The sequence below is a fragment of the Gossypium arboreum genome, chromosome 11 (assembly GCF_025698485.1).
Source record: "Gossypium arboreum isolate Shixiya-1 chromosome 11, ASM2569848v2, whole genome shotgun sequence".
NCBI classification, from domain to species: domain Eukaryota; kingdom Viridiplantae; phylum Streptophyta; class Magnoliopsida; order Malvales; family Malvaceae; genus Gossypium; species Gossypium arboreum.
This window is the reverse complement of record NC_069080.1, coordinates 22590862-22610689: the sequence shown is the minus strand read 5'-3', so window position 1 is coordinate 22610689 and position 19828 is coordinate 22590862. Positions and strand designations below refer to the sequence as shown.

Below are 19828 nucleotides of genomic sequence, written 5' to 3'. Positions count from 1 at the left end.
TGTTGATGATATGATCGCTAAGTCTCGAACAGAGAAGGAGCACATACAAGTCCTGAGAAAATTATTCTTGAGACTGAGGAAATTTCAGCTAAAACTCAACACGGTAAAATGTACCTTCAGAGCCAAGTCTGGAAAGCTTCTCAAATTCGTGGTCAGTGAAAAAGGGATCGAGATCGATCTAGACAAAGTCAAAGCCATACAAGAGTTATTTCCGTAGCATACTCAGAAAGAGGTTCAAGGCTTTTTAGGAAAATTAAATTACATCGCTCAGTTTATTTCGCAATTAACCAAGAAATGTGACCCTTTCTTTCGCCTCATCAAGAAACACAACCAAGGTGAATAAGATAAAGAATGCCAAAGGGCTTTTGACAAGGTCAAACAGTACTTATCCAACGCTCCAGTGCTAATGCCACCTAACCCCGATAAGCCATTGATACTGTATCTGGCAGTATTTGAGAATTCTATGGGATGCGTACTAGGTCAGCACGATGAGTCGGGAAAGAAGGAAAAAGCTATTTACTATCTTAGTAAAAAGATCACGGAATGTAAAACAAGGTACTCGCCGATAGAGAAGTTGTGTTGTGCCCTAATTTGGACAACCCGAAGGTTGAGGCAGTATATGTTGTATCACACCACTTGGCTCATCTCAAAATTGGACCCTTTAAAGTATATGATGGAGTCAACAGCTTTGAATGGAAGGATGGCCCGATGGCATATTCTACTTTCTGAATTCGACATAGTCTATGTGAACCAGGAAGCAGTAAAAGGAAGTGCAATAGCAGATTTTTTGGCCAGTAGAGCTTTGGAAGACTACGAGCCTCTGAACTTCAACTTTCCGAATGAAGACCTAACGTTGTTGCGACCGCTGGAGAAGGTGATCCGGAAAAACTTCCTCGGAAACTGAACTTCGATGCGGCGTCAAATGCTGTGGGTAATGGAATTGGGGCAGTCTTGGTGTCCCCAAATAGAGATCATTATCCATTCATTAGTAAATTGGATTTCGATTGCAACATGGCAGAATACGAAGCGTGCATCATGGGAATCTGTGCAACCATAGAACGCAAGATTAAAATGCTAGAGGTGTATGGGGATTCTGCGCTAGTGATTTATCAACTCAAGGGAGAATGGGAGACCAGAGACCCCAAGTTGATCGATTATCGAAAACTGGTCCTGGAATTGGTTAAAGAGTTTGAGGACATTACCTTCCACTACCTTCCACGAGACGAAAATCAGATGACTGATGCTTTGGCTACCTTAGCTTCCATGATCAAGGTGAACAAACAAGAAGATGTCAAACCCATCCGGATGAGCATTTATGAAACTCCAGCCCACTGTTATAATATTGGAGAAGGCAAAGAAAAAGAAGATCACCCTTGGTATCACGATATATTGCAATACGTGAAGAATCGTAAATACTCGGACCAAGCAAGCAAGAATGACAAAAGAACGTTGAGAAGATTGGCCATCGACTACATCTTAGATGGGGAGATCCTATACAAAAGGAGAAAGGATCAGGTGCTATTAAGATGCGTAGACGCTGTAGAAGCTAAGAAAATCTTGAAAGAAGTCCATGAAGACGTCTGTGGGACACACGCTAATGGTTTTACAATAGCCAAGTAAATTATGATATTCGGGTACTATTGGTCCACCATGGAAGGAGACTGTGTCAATTACGCCAAGAGATGCCATAAGTGTCAAATCTACGGAGACAAAATTCATGTGCCTCCTTCACCGCTGCATGTCATAGTTTCCCATGGCCATTCTCTATGTGGGGCATGGATGTGATTGGACCAATATCCCCGAAAGCTTCCAATGGGCTTTGTGGTTATCGACTACTTCACTAAATGGGTAGAGGCTGCTTCGTATGCTAGTGTTACAAAGTCGGCAGTGAGTAAATTTCTAAAGAATGAGATCATATATCGGTATGGAATGCCAGAGAGGATCATATCTGACAATGCATTAAACCTGAACAATAGTACGATAGCAGAAGTCTGCAGTCAATTCAAGATAAGACACCACAACTCGTCGCCATATCGCTCGAAGATGAATGGGGCAGTGGAAGCAGCCAATAAAAACATTAAAAAGATTGTGGGGAAGATGACCAAGACTTACAGAGATTGGCATGAGAAGTTACCGTTTGCCCTCTTTGCTTACCGAACATCAGTTAAAACCTCAACTCGGGCAACACATTTCTCTTTAGTCTACGGAATAGAGGCAGTGTTGACAATCAAAGTCGAGATCTCGTCTCTTCGAGTGTTGTCGGAGTTAAAGTTGGATGAAGCAGAATGGATCCAGTCTTGATACGATCAATTAAACTTGATTGAGGAAAAGAGACTAAGAGCTATCCGTCATGGTCAGATGTACCAAAAACGAATTATGCGGGCTTATGACAAAAAGGTTCACCCTAGAGAATTCCATGATGGAGACTTGGTTTTGAAAAAGATCCTTCCCATACAGAAGGATTTTCGAGGAAAATGGATGCCTAATTAGGAGGGGCCTTACGTGGTGAAGAAAGCTTTTTCCTGAGGAGCATTGATTCTAGCCGAGATGGATGGTAAAAACTTGCCCAATCCTGTAAATTCAGATTCAGTCAAGAAGTATTTTACCTAAAGAAGAGGGGGCCAAAGTGAAAACCTACAAAGGGTGTTCAAAAAAAAAAAAGGAGAGGCCAAGGTGAAAACCCGCAAAGGGCACTTTGAGACCAAAGGGGTTTTTGAGTTGAAAACGCGAAAACGGGCGGCTCAAATTTTAAATATGGGGCATGTGGTAGTCTTATCCTCCCGAAATCAGCAAGACAGGAGAACATTACACCTTGGAGCATCAACAAAATACGCGGGATCTCCTGAACACACATTTGGTTCGAAGGAGCCTTTGAGGAATTAGAATAGTGAAGCTCGTGCTGCGATATCTGGGGGGCACCGTTTTCTCATTCTATTTTTCACCTTATCAAGATTCATTATCCTATGTATTCACATCAAATTTTGCTTAATAAAATTCCATTTGTCCATTATGATAATCTCTTTCGAGCATCTTTGTTGAAATCATGATTTTTGGACTTATAATATTCACATAAAAAAAGTTATACATATTACTCTGGAAAGTCTCTAAATAGTACAAAGACTTGAAACAGGGCCACTAGTCAGGACTAACCAGGTTCAAAGTTGGAAAACATTGAGAAAAGAGTAGTCCAAATTATGACTATTTCTTCAAATTTTCTGTCAGAGATAACGGCTAAGCAAGAAGACGCGATAGAACATCAATGATGGAACCCAGACGAATTATGAGCAATGATACCTTAAGCGTTTAAAAAGGAATCACTCTCATAACATTTCTACATTCATAATCATTCATTTAGTTAGGAGCACTTGATTCATTTCGATCATAGCATTTTAATTACTTGACATAAACACCACGTATAGTCAGGGGCATTGGATTCATTTTGATCATGGCACCCTAATTATTTGGCATACACAGATATAGGAAACCAATTCTACAAATCATGTCTTTAGAAGACGGTGTAGCAATATTGGCGAATCCTACAGATCTTGTTTCCCTGAAGTTGCAGTGAAGCAAATCGAAGACGGTGAATCTTAGCTTCCTGAAGTTGTAGTAAAGCAGATGGGAACCACCAACCTAGCTCCCTAAAGTTGTAGTGGAATAGGTTGAAATTTTAGATCTCGTTTCCCTGAAGTTGCAGTGGAGCAGATCGAAGACGGTGAATCTAAGCTTCCTAAGTTTGCAGTGAAGCAGATTTGAGCCATCACCCTAGCTCCCTAAAATTGTAGTGGAGTAGGTTGAAATTTTAGATCTCGTTTCCCTGAAGTTGCAGTGGAGCAGATCGAAGACGGTGAATCTAGGCTTTCTGAGATTGCAGTGAAGCAGATTTGAGCCACCAACCTAGCTCCCTAAAGTTGTAGTGGAGTAGGTTGAAATTTTAGATCTTGTTTCCCTGAAGTTGCAGTGGAGCAGATCGAAGACGGTGAATCTAGGCTTCCTGAGTTTGCAGTGAAGCAGATTTGAGCCATCACCCTAGCTCCCTAAAGTGGTAGTGGAGTAGGTTGAAATTTTAGATCTCGTTTCCCTAAAGTTACAGTGGAGCAGATCAAAGACGGTGAATCTAGGCTTCTTGAGATTGCAGTGAGGCAGATTTAAGCCACCAACCTAGCTCCCTAAAGTTGTAGTAGAGTAGGCTGAAGATTGTAGATCTTGTTTCCCTGAGATTGCAGTGGAACAGATCAAAGACGGTAAATCTAGGCTTCCTGATGTTGCAGCGAAGCAGGTTTACGCCACCGACCTGGCTCCCTAAAAATTGTAGTGGAGTAGGCTGAAGATTGCAGATCTCGTCTCCAGTAGAGCAGATCGAAGAGAACGAGCCTTAACCCCCTAAGTAGTAGGGCAACAGGCCGGAGATTGCAAGATCTTGTCTCCCTGAAGTTGCAGTGGAGCAGATCGAAGTCACAATCCTTATCTCTCTGAAGTTGCAGTAGATCAGGATAAAAACACATGAACCGGGTCTCCCTAAAGCTGCAGTGGAGCATATCGAAGTTACCTGAAGAAAAGAAACGCCAAAGAAATCATGGTTTCACAAAACCGGGCAAAATTGGCCCTCTTTGAAGTCTTTGCTCTATTCTCATTACACGACAATGAGCAAAGAGGGGCAGCTGTAAATAGGCCGATTTGCCCGGGCCCGAAGAAGAAACCAAAACACAAAAAAATACAATAAATGAAACAGTCCATTAATTAAAAGTCCTTTTTACAGTCCAAAACCTAAAATTAATACATGACCCTAAACCCAAAATTAAAACCCAAGACCCAAGTCACAAGCCCAATGACTAAACCTAGACCTGACCCAAAAATAGGCCCAATAAGCCTAAATGCCTAAACAAAGAAACCCTAGGGTTTCCTCCTCACATTTGCGCCTCAACCGCAGACGAGCCCCAGCCCTCACGCTGTACGACCGCCTTCAACGCCTCCATACGCCCCACGTTGAGTGCCACATATCCCCACAGCTGGCACCATACCTCCGTACCTGCAAACAAACGAGGCAGAACAGCAGCGAATGCAAACAAAAGAGAAATATTGTATTTTTTATTTTGATTTTCTTTTTTTCTCCGGCTATAAAGCCAAAATTTTAATCCTTGTAATCGGTTACACAAAAAAACAAACATTTACGCAATCCGCAATAGAGAGAAATCAGAATAGAACTAGAAGGTGATTTTTTTTCGAACGCCTTGTGTTTCTTCTTTTTTTTGCATCTGTTTCATCTTCCTTTCGTGTTTCATATGTTTTTTGCGTAAAATAATAAAAAAGGAAGCATACCTTCAAACGAGCCATCGGGGACCATCTCTTCTTCGTCGAAATCGAAGCTTGAGATGGGTTTTCGGGCTAAAAATCTTACCTTTCGAGGTGAGGCTTAGAGTAGGAGAATGAAACGACTCCATGGGGAGCCACCATCCATCAATTTCAATGGTGGAATGGGGCAGTCGAATGGTCAAATGGGGGGATGGGAAAACCCCAAAATTTGTTGTGTTGAAACCCTAAGAATTGGGTCTGCTGCTTATGGCGAAAAAAAAGGGGAATAGTAAGCTGCCATTCAATGGCTTTTAGTTTCAAATATTAAGCAAAACAGTACCGTGTAAGAAGGGTGGGGGGAGCCTTTTGCGCCTAAAATGGTCTATTTATGCAACAAGTCCTTCCCCTTGCGCACAGCCTTCAATTTGCGTCCAATTTGCCTACCTTGTGTTTTAAAATTAGCCCTGTAATTTGTGTGTGTTTGCGCTTTGGTCCGTGTCTCTGCTCTGCGTTTTAGAACTTGGGTTATTTCCAGTTCTAATCCTTTTACATTGACGCGCATCACACGTTGGCCCTCTTTTGATTATTTTATTTATAAATTAGCCCATTCATTTTAATTGTATTTTAATTGAGTCCATTTGATTTACATAGTCTATCATTTTTTATCAACTTAATACTTTCTATACATGTACATACATACTTTTTTGAATTAACATGATAATATTACCCCTTTTTTATAAAGTCTTTATTTTAAAGTTTTCTTTTATCATATTGTTTTAAAAAATTTATATATTACTTCATTTTATTCATATAATATTGTGCATATATAGTTCGTGGCAAGACTAGTTTTTTTTATATTCTATATATTATTAATTCTACATTACTTTTACATACATAATTCCTTTTAAACCTACTTGTATATTTGTGTTCGTATTTTTTAGCCCATCATGTATATAATTTATTCTCAAGAACACATCTTATTATATATATATTTAGAACCTTTCACGTTTTACATAATATTTAAATTGTCTTTCACCATATGTACATGTTTAAGTTCTAGCCATTTTTCCATATTAATTTAAAATTTGTCGTATTCTTCATTTTTAAATTATTTTATTATTAATCTAAGGTTTTCATATATTATTTATTTTAGATATATATTATTTGTTTTGTGTTGTTACATATTTTCCATTTTAAAACTTGATGTATCCTTAAAATCGTTTTATCATTCTTTTAAAAAAAAGTTTTCATATATTTTTATATACATATTTATATTTTAATCCTTTTATATATATATATGGTGTATATGTCATTTAAATTATTTTTCTTTTTTATATGTATATGGTCATTTTAACTAGATACTCCTAAAAAAACATACTTTGTACATATGAGCATATTTTTTTTATATATATTAAAGTTAACTTATTTCAGTATATATATTATTAACCCAATATTATTTTATACATATGATTTCTCAAATTTTTCTTGTATTTCATTATATAGTCCTACGTAATATATCTTCTAAGTAATCATTATTTATATATGTATATTTATTGATACCTACATTTGATCTATATATTATTAAATCCATGTGTTTCATACATATAGTCTTCTTTATATATATATATATATATATATAAGCATGTTCTTAAGTCCATTATACAACTTGTTATAAAATTAATTTAAGCTTGTAGGTATTTCTATGTTTTTACAAATAATTATTTTTAAAAGTCATTTATGTATATATGTTTTATAAATCTATTTAGTGTATTATAACTTGTCATATATCTTTATTATTCTTTCATATTATATACATTATTATCATGTACGTTGTCGATTTTTAAATGTATTTGTGTCTAAAACATTTTACATGCAATTTGATTCAAATTTCCACTCTATAATATCTATTTCAATAATTATATATCCTTACTTTTTATGCAAATTGGTCAACCTATATATTATGTGTTCATTTATTCGTCACTATTTTAAAATCATTTTATACCACATTGGCTTCTAATTGTTATGTTGTTCCTCTTTTACATCTTGCGTTAATTATTTTATATCATGCTATGCACGTCATTTTGGCACATTTTTATGTATTATTTTGTGGTGTTGTATTGTTGTAGTATTATTTTCTTTATTTTATTGTATATAAATTATTTCCCATGCATGTTATCATTGCATTATTTATTTGTTCATTATTTTATATTGCCATGTTAATTATTCTCCATGCATGATTGAGATTGAGCTATATTTCCAAGCTAATTGTGCTTAGTTGTAAGTGTTTGTTAGTTGGTCAAATAAATCGTATTGCCTCCACTCTTCTATTGTCGTATTTTATATGTACATATTACCCCATTCATCATTTTCCTTTTGATTTTCGAAATGTGGTTTTATAAAATCCAAATTTTATGATTAATTTCGTTTCATTTCAAAAAATGCATTAATACGTTTTAAGTTAGTTTATAAGTATTCACTTAAAAATTCTTTAAAACGAATACGAGATTCGATATTTGGCAATTAGCGGAATAGTGCCTTAACGTGTTGGGTTGCAATTTCGCGTTTGCTCAAAATAATCGAATATCCCTTCAAAATTTCACTCATGCCTTTTAAAAATTCTTTAAAATGGAGGCGATGTGCGATATTTGGCAATTCGTGGAATCGTACCCTAACGTGCTGGGTTGTAATTTCTCGTTTGCTTAAAATAATCAAATATCCCTCCAAAATTTCACGCATGTCTTCTAAAAATCATTTAAAAGCGAAGGCAATATTCGGTGATTGACAATTGGGAATCATGCCCTATCGTCTTTGGGTTGTGATTTCGTTTGCTCAAAACAATCGAATATTCCTTTAGGTTTTCACTCATGTTTATTAAAAACCTTTCAAAACAAAGGATGTTCGATGTTTGGCGATTTGAGAATTGTGCCATATCGTGCTGGGTTGCGTTTTTTCATTCGCCCTAAACAATCGAAGATCCCTTCGAAGTTTCATTCACGTTTTCTAAAAACCCTTTAAAACGAAAGAAGTGTTCGATGCTTGGCAGTTCGGGGAATAGTGCCCTATCGTGCTGGGTTGCAATCTCCCGTCTGTCCAAAATAATCGAATATCTCTCTGGAATTTCACTCGTATTTTCCCAAAGTGAGGCAATGATCGATGTTTGAGAATTCGAATAATCATGCCCTACTGTGCTGGGTTTCGATTTTTCGTTGGACTAAATAGTTGAGCATCCTTTCGTGATTTTCAAATTTTAAATTTTCGGACGTCGAACAAGAAGATTTTTGACAATCAATTCAGGTTATTCAACTGTTATAAAAAAAACCACATTTCAAAAACATTTTTAATTTTAGACATAAGGACAGTATTTAATCGATTTGGTACCAATTTTGGGCGTAGTGAGGGTGCTAATCCTTCCTCATGCGTAACCGACTCCCGAGCCCGTTTTCTAAATTTTTCGTAAACCAGAATTGTTGTTTTAGTAGATCACAAATGTTTATTAAAATAGCCAAGTTCTTAGGTTACCCGATCACACCAAAACAAAAGGATCGGTGGCAACTCCACATTTCTGTTTTTCAAAAGTCGATCCACCCGTATTTTCATTAAATTTAAAAATTTTAAATAAAAAGGAAAGTTTCGACAGTTGAAATTTGTCAGTGAATCTCTCTCATATTGTTCTTCTAAACCTCATAATCTGGGTTTCACTTGAATTGGAATTATTAAATGATTAAAATTGAAGAGTATCCACTGTATTGATTTTTGCTGTAAATTGTATTTACAGGGTCCAGTTCCAAGTTGCAGCTCAAACTAATCATAGGTATGAACCAATTTAATGGGTCATAATTAATGAACAAAAGTTTTATTATTTCTAACAAAATTCTCTTTATTAATTAATATTTGATGTCACTGCAAAACAAGATAAACAATTTTCCAAGAAATGCAAGTAATGGGGTTATCATATAATTTATTAACTATACGTACAGAATTTATTCAAAATATCATTTTAAATTATATTGTGAAATTAATAGATGTGAACTTAATTTACCCAATTAATCTTCATTCATGTATATAACAGGATTGACAGTTGGTGCAACCGTTGTTGCTATTGTATCAGTAAGCTTCATTGTCTTGAGGTTCAAAACAAAATTATTGTAAATTCATTCCCAAGGAGACAAAGCAACAATTGAGGCATTTATGAAAAATTTTGGTACATTTGCACCAAAGCGATATTAATGACAAATAAATTTCATGATAATTTAGGTCAAGGAGGATATGGTAAAGTATATAAAGGAAAAATGTCTGAAGACCATTTTGTCGCAATTAAAGTCCTAAATGAATTTAAGGGAAATGGAGAAGATTTTATGAATGAAATAGCTAGTATTAGTAGAACTTCTCACGTTAATATAGTGACTTTACTTGGTTTTTTTTTCGAGAAATCGAAGAGAGCTTTGATTTATGAATTCATGCCTCATGCTTTGGACAAGTTCATTTATAGTCAAGGATCAAATAATCAAAGTCGTCAATTGGAGTGGAAAACTTTGTACGTCATTGCCCTTGGCATTGCTAGAGGGCTCGAATACTTGCATCAAGGTTGCAACAAAAGGATCTTGCACTTCGACAAGAACTTTTGTCTCAAAATATCTGATTTCGGTTTGTCTAAGTTATGTGAAAGAAAAGAGAGTATAATTTCCATGGCTTGTGCAAGAGGAACAATCAGATATATTGCTCCAAAAGTGTTTTGTCGAAACTTTGGTGGAGTTTCTTATAAATCAGATGCCTATAGCTATGAAATGATGGTCCTTGAAATGGTGGGAGGAAGAAAAAACATTGATGTTGGAGTGTCTCAAACCAGTGAAGTGTATTTTCCATCATGGATTTATGAGCATCTTGATCAATCTATGGACTTGAATCTCAAAGGAGTAATAGTTGAAGAGGAACAAGAAATAACAAACAAGTTGATTATAGTGAGCCTTTAGTGCATTCAATATGACCCCTCTGATCGACCTTCAATGACTAAAGTGCTAGAAATGTTGCGAGGAAGCCTTCAATCATTGGTAATTCTACCTAAACCTTTTGTATCTTCTCCTTTACGATCCCCTAAAATCAAGGAATAAAAAAAGATTGAATTTATAATATGATAGATGTAGAAAAGTGAATAAATATTGAATCAGTCAAAAAGCAATTAAAAACCTTTTTTTTTTTGTATTTTTTTCAAAGGTGAGACCAATTCGATCTTTGATTTTGTTCAACATAGTTCAATCTAGGGGTGTTCAAATTTCGATTAATATTGAATTAGCCGACCGAACTGATCTAATTTGGTTAATCAGTCGGTTAACCAATCTAATTCGGTCGGAGGACGATTAGTGATTTTTTAGAAGTTCGGTTGTTGGTTAATTTGGTTCGAAATCGAATAATTTACCGAATTAATAATTAATAATAGAAATTATATGTAGTTTTAATTCGGATAATTTGTTCAAATGAACATTATTAATTTATTTTTTGATATGTTTTATACTTGTTTTAATAAAAAAACAAAAACATATAAATTTCGATTAATTTGGTTAATCTATCGAATTAACCAAAATTTGATTCGGTTAATTTTTTTGAAAAATTTTGCTTTGATTAACAATTAAAGGATTAAAAAATTCGGTTAATTCGATTAATACTAATTCAGTTTGGTTAATCGTTTGAACACCCTTAATTCAATCTATTAAATTTAGCTTTAAACATTTATCATGTACTTTTTTATATTGTTCATGTCCGTTTTATGAACTATGTTCAGGATTTATAACTATTCCTCTCAACAATGTTGTTTCCAAAGTGTACCATAACAACCATGATAACATTTATTATATACTTTGTTGCCTTATCATCTTCCTATGATTAAAAAAATTGACTTAATTTGGTTAATTGCCAACTTTTACATAATGCAGTGTCATGAGTTATAACTTGGATTTGATGGTTTATAACATAATGTTGAATTCAGAGGATTTTTTTGCATTTCTTTCAAAAAGATTAAAGGATTAATTGGAGGGAAATATGAAAAACATTTTTAATGAAATGAAATTATAATTGTTTGAATCAAATTAATTAATTAGACAGATCGAATCAAGAATTAGTCGAAATATTTATCTAGAGAGGTATCAAATTGATTAACTCACAAGTTAATATGAAACAATTGAACCAATTTTTAAATTTTTTATAAATTTTAATAATTTATTTAATTTAATTGATCAAACCAATAACCCCACCAATTCAATTATCAATTCAATTTTAAGAACTTTAAATATAATAAATTTTAAATGATATTTGGGTTAACAGTTTAGCCTAATGAGCCTAATTCACAACTTGTATCATAAGAAAATTTCATTCACAATACAAGTTAATCTAAAGCAAATTATTATTTTAATAAATAAATAATGTTTTTATTTATATTTAATTATAAAAATATATTCATAGGCATTTTTAATGTCCTATTATTTTTAAAATATTAAATTTGAGCTGACTCGAGCCAACCCAAATGAAATTAACTAGAATTTTCAAAAATCGAGTTACAACCCAGTGGTGGACCTTATAACTCAAGAGGAAATTTCCTAATTTAAGAGCTGAGCAGAAAAATTGCAACTTGACTAAAAAGATAATCAAAATTTAGTCATAATCCAAGAGCCAGCAATGAAGAAAATGGCAAAGTTTTGGGTCCTCCGCATGTGTATTGACCAAACTTGATAATTTGAGTTACCACTCAAATATAATATCAAAAAATAATTAAAATGTGATATGATACTTTAAGAGCATGATTATAATATGTGAAAATATACATACAATATGAGTGTGCGTGTGCGACTTCCCAAATCTAGCCTCCAACTAAAACTAGAGACTGAAATTTCGACTAACTGCTACGGCTTGGAGTATTATTCCCAGTTATGGTTAGAAATATACAGAGCAAGAAAGAGCAACTGGAAAGTACTTGACTTCAGTCCCAGTACTGAAAGACGTGACTTCAGGAGTTTCTTTCGGAAGGAAAGACTTCGTTTACTTCCTGCAAATTTTTTTTGTAAGAACTAGTAGAAAGAAAGGAATTAGGAAAAAAAATGGGTAGGCCTTCTGAGCAGTCATAATGATAAATCATAAATATGGGAATTTTCTTCATATCAACAACTGGTTCTGTATGAAATTCATACACCCATTTCTAGTAGGACCATAGCCGAAATGTTCGAGGTCTGTACCTGCAATTGTTTGTCAAACTCGGTGTTTTGTTGTTTTCCTAGCTCACTATTTGATGCCACTGAATGCTGACGTTGTACTCTTGCACTAAAGCCATCCCAAATTAGACATGTTTCAAAACTTTTAAAATAGTTTGCTGCAAATGATACCGTCATGACGACTTAGTGGCTTCCATCAAGGGGGCTTATGTGCTAGAGAACCTGAAAATCAGAAAAGGCCGAATACAGTCCTCTCAAGCATGGCATTATAACACAAACTATGCAATTCAAAACCTGCAAATCTACACATGCTCGTCCATAATAGTTATAGCTGCACCAAGGGATAACTTGATGACATCAACCCAGTAAGAAAAACCATTGGTTGGGTGACCTTCATACATGACTGATATTCAGGGCTCAAGAACTCCCGCCATGGATTCAGGATAATGTTGTAGGTCATCATCACAGTAGCATTCAGCACGGTTTTTCATGTGTAGCAACTAGCATCCCAAGCTTAAACTGTCTGAATCATACTTGCAGAAGTAATAAGCTATCTTGTTTAAGTTTCCCCACATCGCAGTCAAAAGCTTGGATAACTCGCCATACATTTCTGACATCAATGCACAAAGGGACGCTCATTCTTTTGGCTCGTGCAACTGTCTCATCTAGAATTCACTCCTTATTTTTGCCTGTATACATGATAAACTTGAATCAAAACCCTAGCAATAGAAAGTTCCATGATTTCAAGATTTTCAGTTTGCAAGATACCATGAGCCACAGTCATATAATATGATGATTGACTAAAGAGGAAACTTTCAGGAGATCTCATGATCCATAGAACATAAGTCAGTGGCTTATCACCCTTGTGGACTAGCAACTCCTTGTTCCTCCAACTTGGCCTAAAGTTTCAATAAATCAGTTAAACAATCTAATTGGAAAACATATATAAGCTTTGCTTTAATGAAGAATAGAGAGCATCACAAACTATTTTAAGAAAACATAGGCATATGACTGGTGAGAATAAAATTTGTTTGGAAGCCAGAGTTTAGCCAGGTTGGTTCATGGAGTTATCATTTAGAGGTGCATCAAGCAGGTTTGGATTCAAATCCTGACATTTCTATCCCTTCCCTTACCCCCACTCTATGGCCTCCTTTATAGTTTATACCAAAAGAAGAGAACAAATATTATTTTCTTACCAGTTTGAGTTTCAAATCTAAGATTGCCTGTCGTCGCTGATATGCAAAAAACTTCAATGACTGATAACCAAGAACAACGAAAAGAAATCATGGTTAAGCCTAGAAATATACAACAGAATAAAGTGGAAATTTTCAACAAAAGGGTAAGAACAGAAAAGTTGTGATTAGCGAGCAAAAACAAAGAGCTTACTCCGATTCTCTGTAATTCAATAGACCTTTGTAATGCTTCCCTCTTAGTTAGGAGATGATCAGTCATTAGCTTCGAAGGGCGTCGATAGTTTTTCCCACGGTAGATGATTATGGCATGACCTTCTTTTAGCTTCTCCACTGAAACCAAAATCCCACCACTCTCCGCTACAAGCATTTTTGCAGTATAGATAACTCGTAGGAATGCTCTCTGCATTGTGATTACCTTGACAACTTCTCTGTGCTTCCAGTGTTGATGTACTCCTTCTATGACGCCATTAAAGACCCCACGCCTACCTGAACCATATTAAAACAAAAACAAAACAGAGATATTTAGGTCCAGCCAAGGATGCTGAAGGAAAACCAGCAGAAAAGCTATCTAAAATTTGAAAAACCAAGGATTTGAAAGATAAAGAATTGATTGGCAACTAGGAGAGCTTCACAGTCTTTCCCTCACCAAGCACTAAGCAACTACTTAGCTTCAGTCCAATCTTCCGCAAGCATTCTCTCTCCTCTTCAGTAATGGTTTCGAGATCCAAATCTGGCTCAGCAGTTTGCCATGAAGAATTCAACTTTGCTAGCTTTTTAGCTGACTTCTCTATCTTTCCATTGAGCTACAAAGAGAGAATTAAGATTGTGTCAACAAACGGCAGTCCAAAGGATATAATATGATCATACGCAGGAAAATGATGCGTTTGAAACGATATGATGTTGGCCAACACCAATGCTAAACAAATGGTTTTACGAAGGGATATTTGAAGGGAAATCCCCTCCAAATCCATGGAAATCTAACAAAAATTTGAACATACCTTTGTCAGACTCACACCCGACTCTAACATGGTTTTAAAAACAGAAATATAATTGGAAAGGGATCTTACAATTGCAAGTTTGCGTTCTTGGTTTCTCAATTCCCTCTCTAAGTTTTCCTTTTGAGCTTCTATTTGAATTTCGAGTTCATTATTTTCTTTTTCCAGGACTCCATATTTGGTCTGAATATCCTGAAATTCTGCTAAAGTTCCTACAGTGCTAGTCTTCGCCAAAGAATCATTAGCAACCTGAAAGGTTTCGGCTACTTTGACTCGAGCACCTTCTTCAATAAGTTGGCATCTCCTGAGTGCCATTTCTCTCTCCATTACAGAATTAGCAACACCTTGAGGAAGGAAGTCCTTCCCCCGGTAGAATATTATAAGGAACTTATTCCTTAGTAACAAAACTCCCCCCGTGAGATCCTGCAGAGTCAAGACTTATTAGTCATAGTAAATATACAGTTGTTGATAATCATAAACGTGCATGCATGTCATGTGGAAAAACGTATACAGAATTCCAGGCTTGGTAGGCTACGCAGTGATCCTTCTGAACTAATTTACTTGGACTAGAGTATGAGCAAGGTTGAAGCCGGAAATAGTGATTTGGGGAGCTGGACCAACTTCGAACAAGGTCTTTCAAATTCCAAATAGTTTGACCCAACCCAAATTAATATTTAGAAAACAGCAAAATAAATTAAATACTCAATTTGGATTAGATACCATAATTATTTAACTTCTTTATTTTTTACCTTTTAACTATAGAATAAAAATGTTTAACACAATTATTAGTAAAAATGTATTCATTTAATTGATTGAAAAGATTAATAGAGAGAATCAAGCTAATAATAATGAATGGATTTAACATAAAAGTGTTACCAAATTTGTTATATCAAACAAATTCTACAAATGAAATCAATTATTTTTTCAAAAAAAAAAGAAGATAATTTTACTTTATTTTAAAATGATAATGTAAAATATTTCAAATTACTTAAATTTAAGGGGGCAAATATAATTTTTCCTTTTTTTACTTGATAGTATTTAAAATACTTAGGAAATTTGAAGGGGGGAAAGGTACCTCCGTACCTGCCTGCCCCAGGTACGAGTGACAGATGAGTATATTCTAACACAGGTATGGTCTGATTATTTTAGTTTTTCCATGTATTTGGAGGGCCTTGAAGGTCATATCCTTATATCTATGTGTTGGACACAAGTGTAGAACATGGATACTTCAAGATAATTTTTTCCTTAAATCGAGTTATGTGTCATGCTAACAACAAGGTGTCTGATGCTGTTCTCTTAGTTTAGACATTTATACAAGCCTGATACAACTTAGATATGTCATATACGATGATTCTTGACAAAATAAAAACAGAACTACCCTATGTTTCTCCGACTCTTCATTTGTTTTGAAGTACCCATGTTTAACACCCATGCCCAGTACATATTCAAACATGAGGATAAAGATATGATTCTCCAAGAACCCTCCAAATAAATAGAAAAACTTGGAAATTTTTTAACATGCCCGTGTCAGACACACATGTATCAGACACTCACATCCAAGTCCGAGAAACCTAGGATCTGCCCATGGTTATAAACAGAGCAAATTTCAGCGCGATGTGTTCATAACAACACAAAAGAATTACAGGCTTACCTTAAGCTCATTAGCCATTTGCTCATTGTCAGTATTTTGTACCCCCCACTTTATAGCAATCTTTGCTATGAGACTCTTTTCCCATAATTTCAAGATAGAATTGGCCAAGCCTTGAAGGTTCCTATTCCTCCCTGCAGCAAGAAGAATAAACCGGTATCAAGAATTCTGAAAATTGCAAACACGAGTGGAACACAAATTGACTAAGCATACCTCAGTAAATGTTTTGTTATGCAAGATTTAGAACATCAAATTCTTCATGTTAATACTAATGTTGAATGCAGATTTACCCTTGAAATAATTTCTCAATAATTAACAAGCACATTTTTCAGTTAGACTAGAATAGATTACTTCCCTGTCCCTTAGTTACTTAAAATGGTAAGGATACTACATGCATATGTCATAAGCCTAAAGTACTGCATGTATGCCAAGCCAATGTGTGTGTAAGTTCTAGTCAATAAGTTTATAATAGGTAAGGTGATACCGAGAACAAAGTGAAAAGGTAAAGGATGAGCGAGCTTCCTCAAATTCGTCAACTCCTCATCTGTCAATTTTGGTCTAGTTTTAGGAGGAGAAAGTCTTGTTGGAGGCTTAAAGCCAGGAACCACTTCTGGAAGCAAGTCAGCATCAACTGGTAATGGCTTTCGCATCCACCAGTCAATAAAGCGAGGTCCTAAACCATCCAATAATCTATCAGTTTCCCTCTCATACAGTGATCCAACTACTGGTTGATTATTCTCATCTCTGTCTTCTCCATTCAAACTTCTCCTCCAAGTACTTGCATTAGATTTTTCTGGAGACATAGTAGTATTATTGTCTGAGGCCAAGTTATTGAATACTCTTTGACCATTTGAAGTCAGCCAGTGGTTCTGTCCTCTATAAACAACAAGAATATCTTTCTTGCACCATACAACCAAGCCCCCAGTCTTCATCTGTCATGTAACGAGATATAACAGTCAGAAACTTCGACAAAGTTAAATCCTGAATGTGTTGATGTTCTAGACCTAAAAAACAATAATGATAAATGAATATTTATAATCTTTAACAACAACATCAAAAACAATATAATTTGTATACGAACAGAATAGCATTGAACCTTTCATCACACGTTCCAAATATTATGAAATTGAATACTATAGTTTAATAATTAGAAGGCCAAATATGAGAGTTCTTAAACGAATTCTACCCTGAAATCATTTGTTTGCATAAATTTATTCATAAAAATACAAAAACATGATTAACAATAAACATCTTTGAAACTTCTTATATAAAATGCAAAAGGAAATTAGCAGAAAAACAAACCTCAACAATTTCACTTGCTCTATCCATATTTCTACACAAAGGAACACCAAATTTAAGCATAACAAGCTCATTGTTCCCCCAAGCCAACCTTATCTCATCAACAACATCCTGAGTTACACCAGCTTTCATCACCTTAACCCATTTCCTCATCCTCGTAGCCTTTTTTCTCAGTCTCTCAAGCAAATCGTTATCAAGAATAATCTCAGCCTGTGTCAAAACTTTCTCCTTTTTCATCCTCCTAAACACAACTTTCTCTTCTTCTCTGACCCACGGCATTTTCCTATCAAATTTTTTCACTTCCCCATCACTTCCAATCTCCTCCAACCAATTCCCGATCTCAAATTCTTCAAATTTCCCAATCTGGGTATCGTCTAAAGCTCCATTCCCTTGTAGCTTTTCCACGTCTCTGATGATCTTTTTCATCACTTTCTTCCCTCTCACCCCGCTTTCCTTTCCAAACAATGCCTTTTCAGGTGCCTTTGAATTGTTGTTTGAGCTCCTTTTAGTAGTGGGTTTTGAAGCATTTAACACTTCATCGGGTTGGAGAAGGAGAGGACCCTTCATCCATGGAGGTGTTGGCATCTTAATGGGGCCATTCCTGTGGGTTTTTGAGACTGAGAATTTGGAATTTTTGTTGAAAGAGTGATTTCCTTTCTGGGTTTTGGAAGGGTTTTGGGTTGAGTTGAAGGAAGAAAAGAAAGGAATGGGAGATTTTAAGAGAGTGGTGAACATGAGTGGTAGATGGTGACTCAATAACAAGTTAGCAAAACTTGGACAGCTCTTTATTTTGGTTCGTTGGTTCTGTTTTCTATATCTTTAGAATTTAAATATAAAAAAAGGTTAAACTCAGTTAAGGTCACTAAGTTATTAGTATATTTATATTTTAGTCACTAACCTTCAAAATGTTACAAAATGGTTACTAAACTATTTAAATATTTTTATTTAAGTGATTGGGCTATTAAGATCGCTATTGTATGGCTTATACTTTAAAGTTGAATGACCAAAACGTAAACCTACTAATAGTTTAGTAATATTAGGTGTAGTTTACCTAATAAAAAATAAGCTACAAGTTGAGGCTACTATATTTGTTAAAAGGTTATATACATATTTATCTAAATTTGTTAATTTATGTAACGGCCCCAAATTCTCGAGTCAACATTTGAGTGTTTACATGGATTGGCAATGGATAAATTTATTTTGGGATTGGGTTTTTTGTTGGAATTAATTTGTGTGAATTTTAAACCCTTTTTATAAGAAATTAAGGATGTTAGGAAGCTTGTGTGAAGTAGGAGAAGATGGATGGCTAATATGGTGATTTTACCATTTTTGAATAAAAATCTTTTGAGTTATAGGATAAATTGGATTTGTCCTATTTTCCCTTATATTATAATCAGGCTATTTTTTTTTTTTTTTCCTTTTACATCTTCATTTTTATTTTTCTTTTTCTTATTTCCTTTATCTATTTTTTCCCTTAGAAAGTTTTTTAGAAGGAGAGTTTTTTAGAAGGAGAGAGATTTGAGTGGGCTCTTATCAATTTTTTGCATCCTTCAAACCTCCCCTTTAAATCTATTATTCAATCTATTATTCGGTAGATTTTTTAAAATATTTTATAAAAGTTATTTTAATTAAACATACATATATTTGAGATTTTTTATTTTTCCATTGTTTAATTGAATTTATTTTTATCTATAATTTTATATTTTACATTGTTTTGCATATATTAAAAATATTATGTTAAATTCAGATCCATTGCAACGTCATTTTTAACTACATGACTACTAAGTGAGTATTTTTATTTAAAATGTGACACCAACAAAATTGCAAAAAAAATTAACAATATTAACAATTGGACTTAATTTTCAAATTTGAAAAGTAAAAGACTAAATTCTTGAAAATAAAAGTATAAAGATTAAATTACAAATCATGAAAAGTACATCGACTTATGATATATTTTAACATTTATACTACAAAACATTTATTATTAATATATTTATAATTGTAATAAATATTTATTATTAAAATATTAATATTGAATATTTTCAATAATATGTGAATAATATTATTAAAATTATTTTTAAAAATTTATTATTAAAATAAAATTGAAATATTAAATAATTTATTTAAATAATAATTATATTTATTATATTAATAATTTATTATATGACTAAATATAAATAATTAAATATCTATGTTTAATAATAT

General features: G+C 34.3%; 1 protein-coding gene and 1 pseudogene across 2 annotated transcripts; one reads left to right on the top strand and one right to left on the bottom strand.

Annotated features, from left to right (window-relative positions):
• The first annotated feature begins 9518 nt into the window (after positions 1-9518).
• LOC108471734 (PR5-like receptor kinase) lies at positions 9519-10400 on the top strand (annotated as a pseudogene).
• A 1559-nt stretch (positions 10401-11959) lies between these two features.
• Positions 11960-18427, bottom strand: LOC108470379 (chloroplastic group IIA intron splicing facilitator CRS1, chloroplastic). 2 transcript variants are annotated; one of them, XM_017771656.2, is made up of 11 exons: positions 17627-18427; positions 16809-17256; positions 16328-16458; positions 14749-15099; positions 14328-14484; positions 13875-14167; positions 13685-13744; positions 13257-13387; positions 12888-13177; positions 12513-12710; positions 11960-12325 (listed from the first exon to the last, which is right to left on the bottom strand). In XM_017771656.2, the coding sequence occupies exons 1-8, from the start codon at positions 18356-18358 to the stop codon at positions 13346-13348; spliced, it is 2214 nt and encodes a 737-aa protein (XP_017627145.1). In that variant the 5' UTR covers positions 18359-18427; the 3' UTR covers positions 11960-12325; positions 12513-12710; positions 12888-13177; positions 13257-13345. The 2 variants fall into 2 exon arrangements, with proteins under 2 accessions (XP_017627145.1, XP_017627144.1); XM_017771655.2 differs by having other exon boundaries at positions 12513-13177.
• Between the last annotated feature and the right edge of the window lie 1401 nt (positions 18428-19828).

What these genes read in the sequence shown, in the direction of transcription:
- LOC108470379 (XM_017771655.2), bottom strand. Translation starts at nt 18,358, where the DNA reads ATGTTCACCACTCTCTTAAAATCTCCCATTCCTTTCTTTTCTTCCTTC. An exon ending in TTGAATTACAGAGAATCGGA is followed by an intron (nt 13,745 to 13,874) that starts GTAAGCTCTTTG and finishes CTTGGTTATCAG; the next exon opens with TCATTGAAGTTTTTTGCATA. An exon ending in TAGATTTGAAACTCAAACTG is followed by an intron (nt 13,388 to 13,684) that starts GTAAGAAAATAA and finishes TTGAAACTTTAG; the next exon opens with GCCAAGTTGGAGGAACAAGG.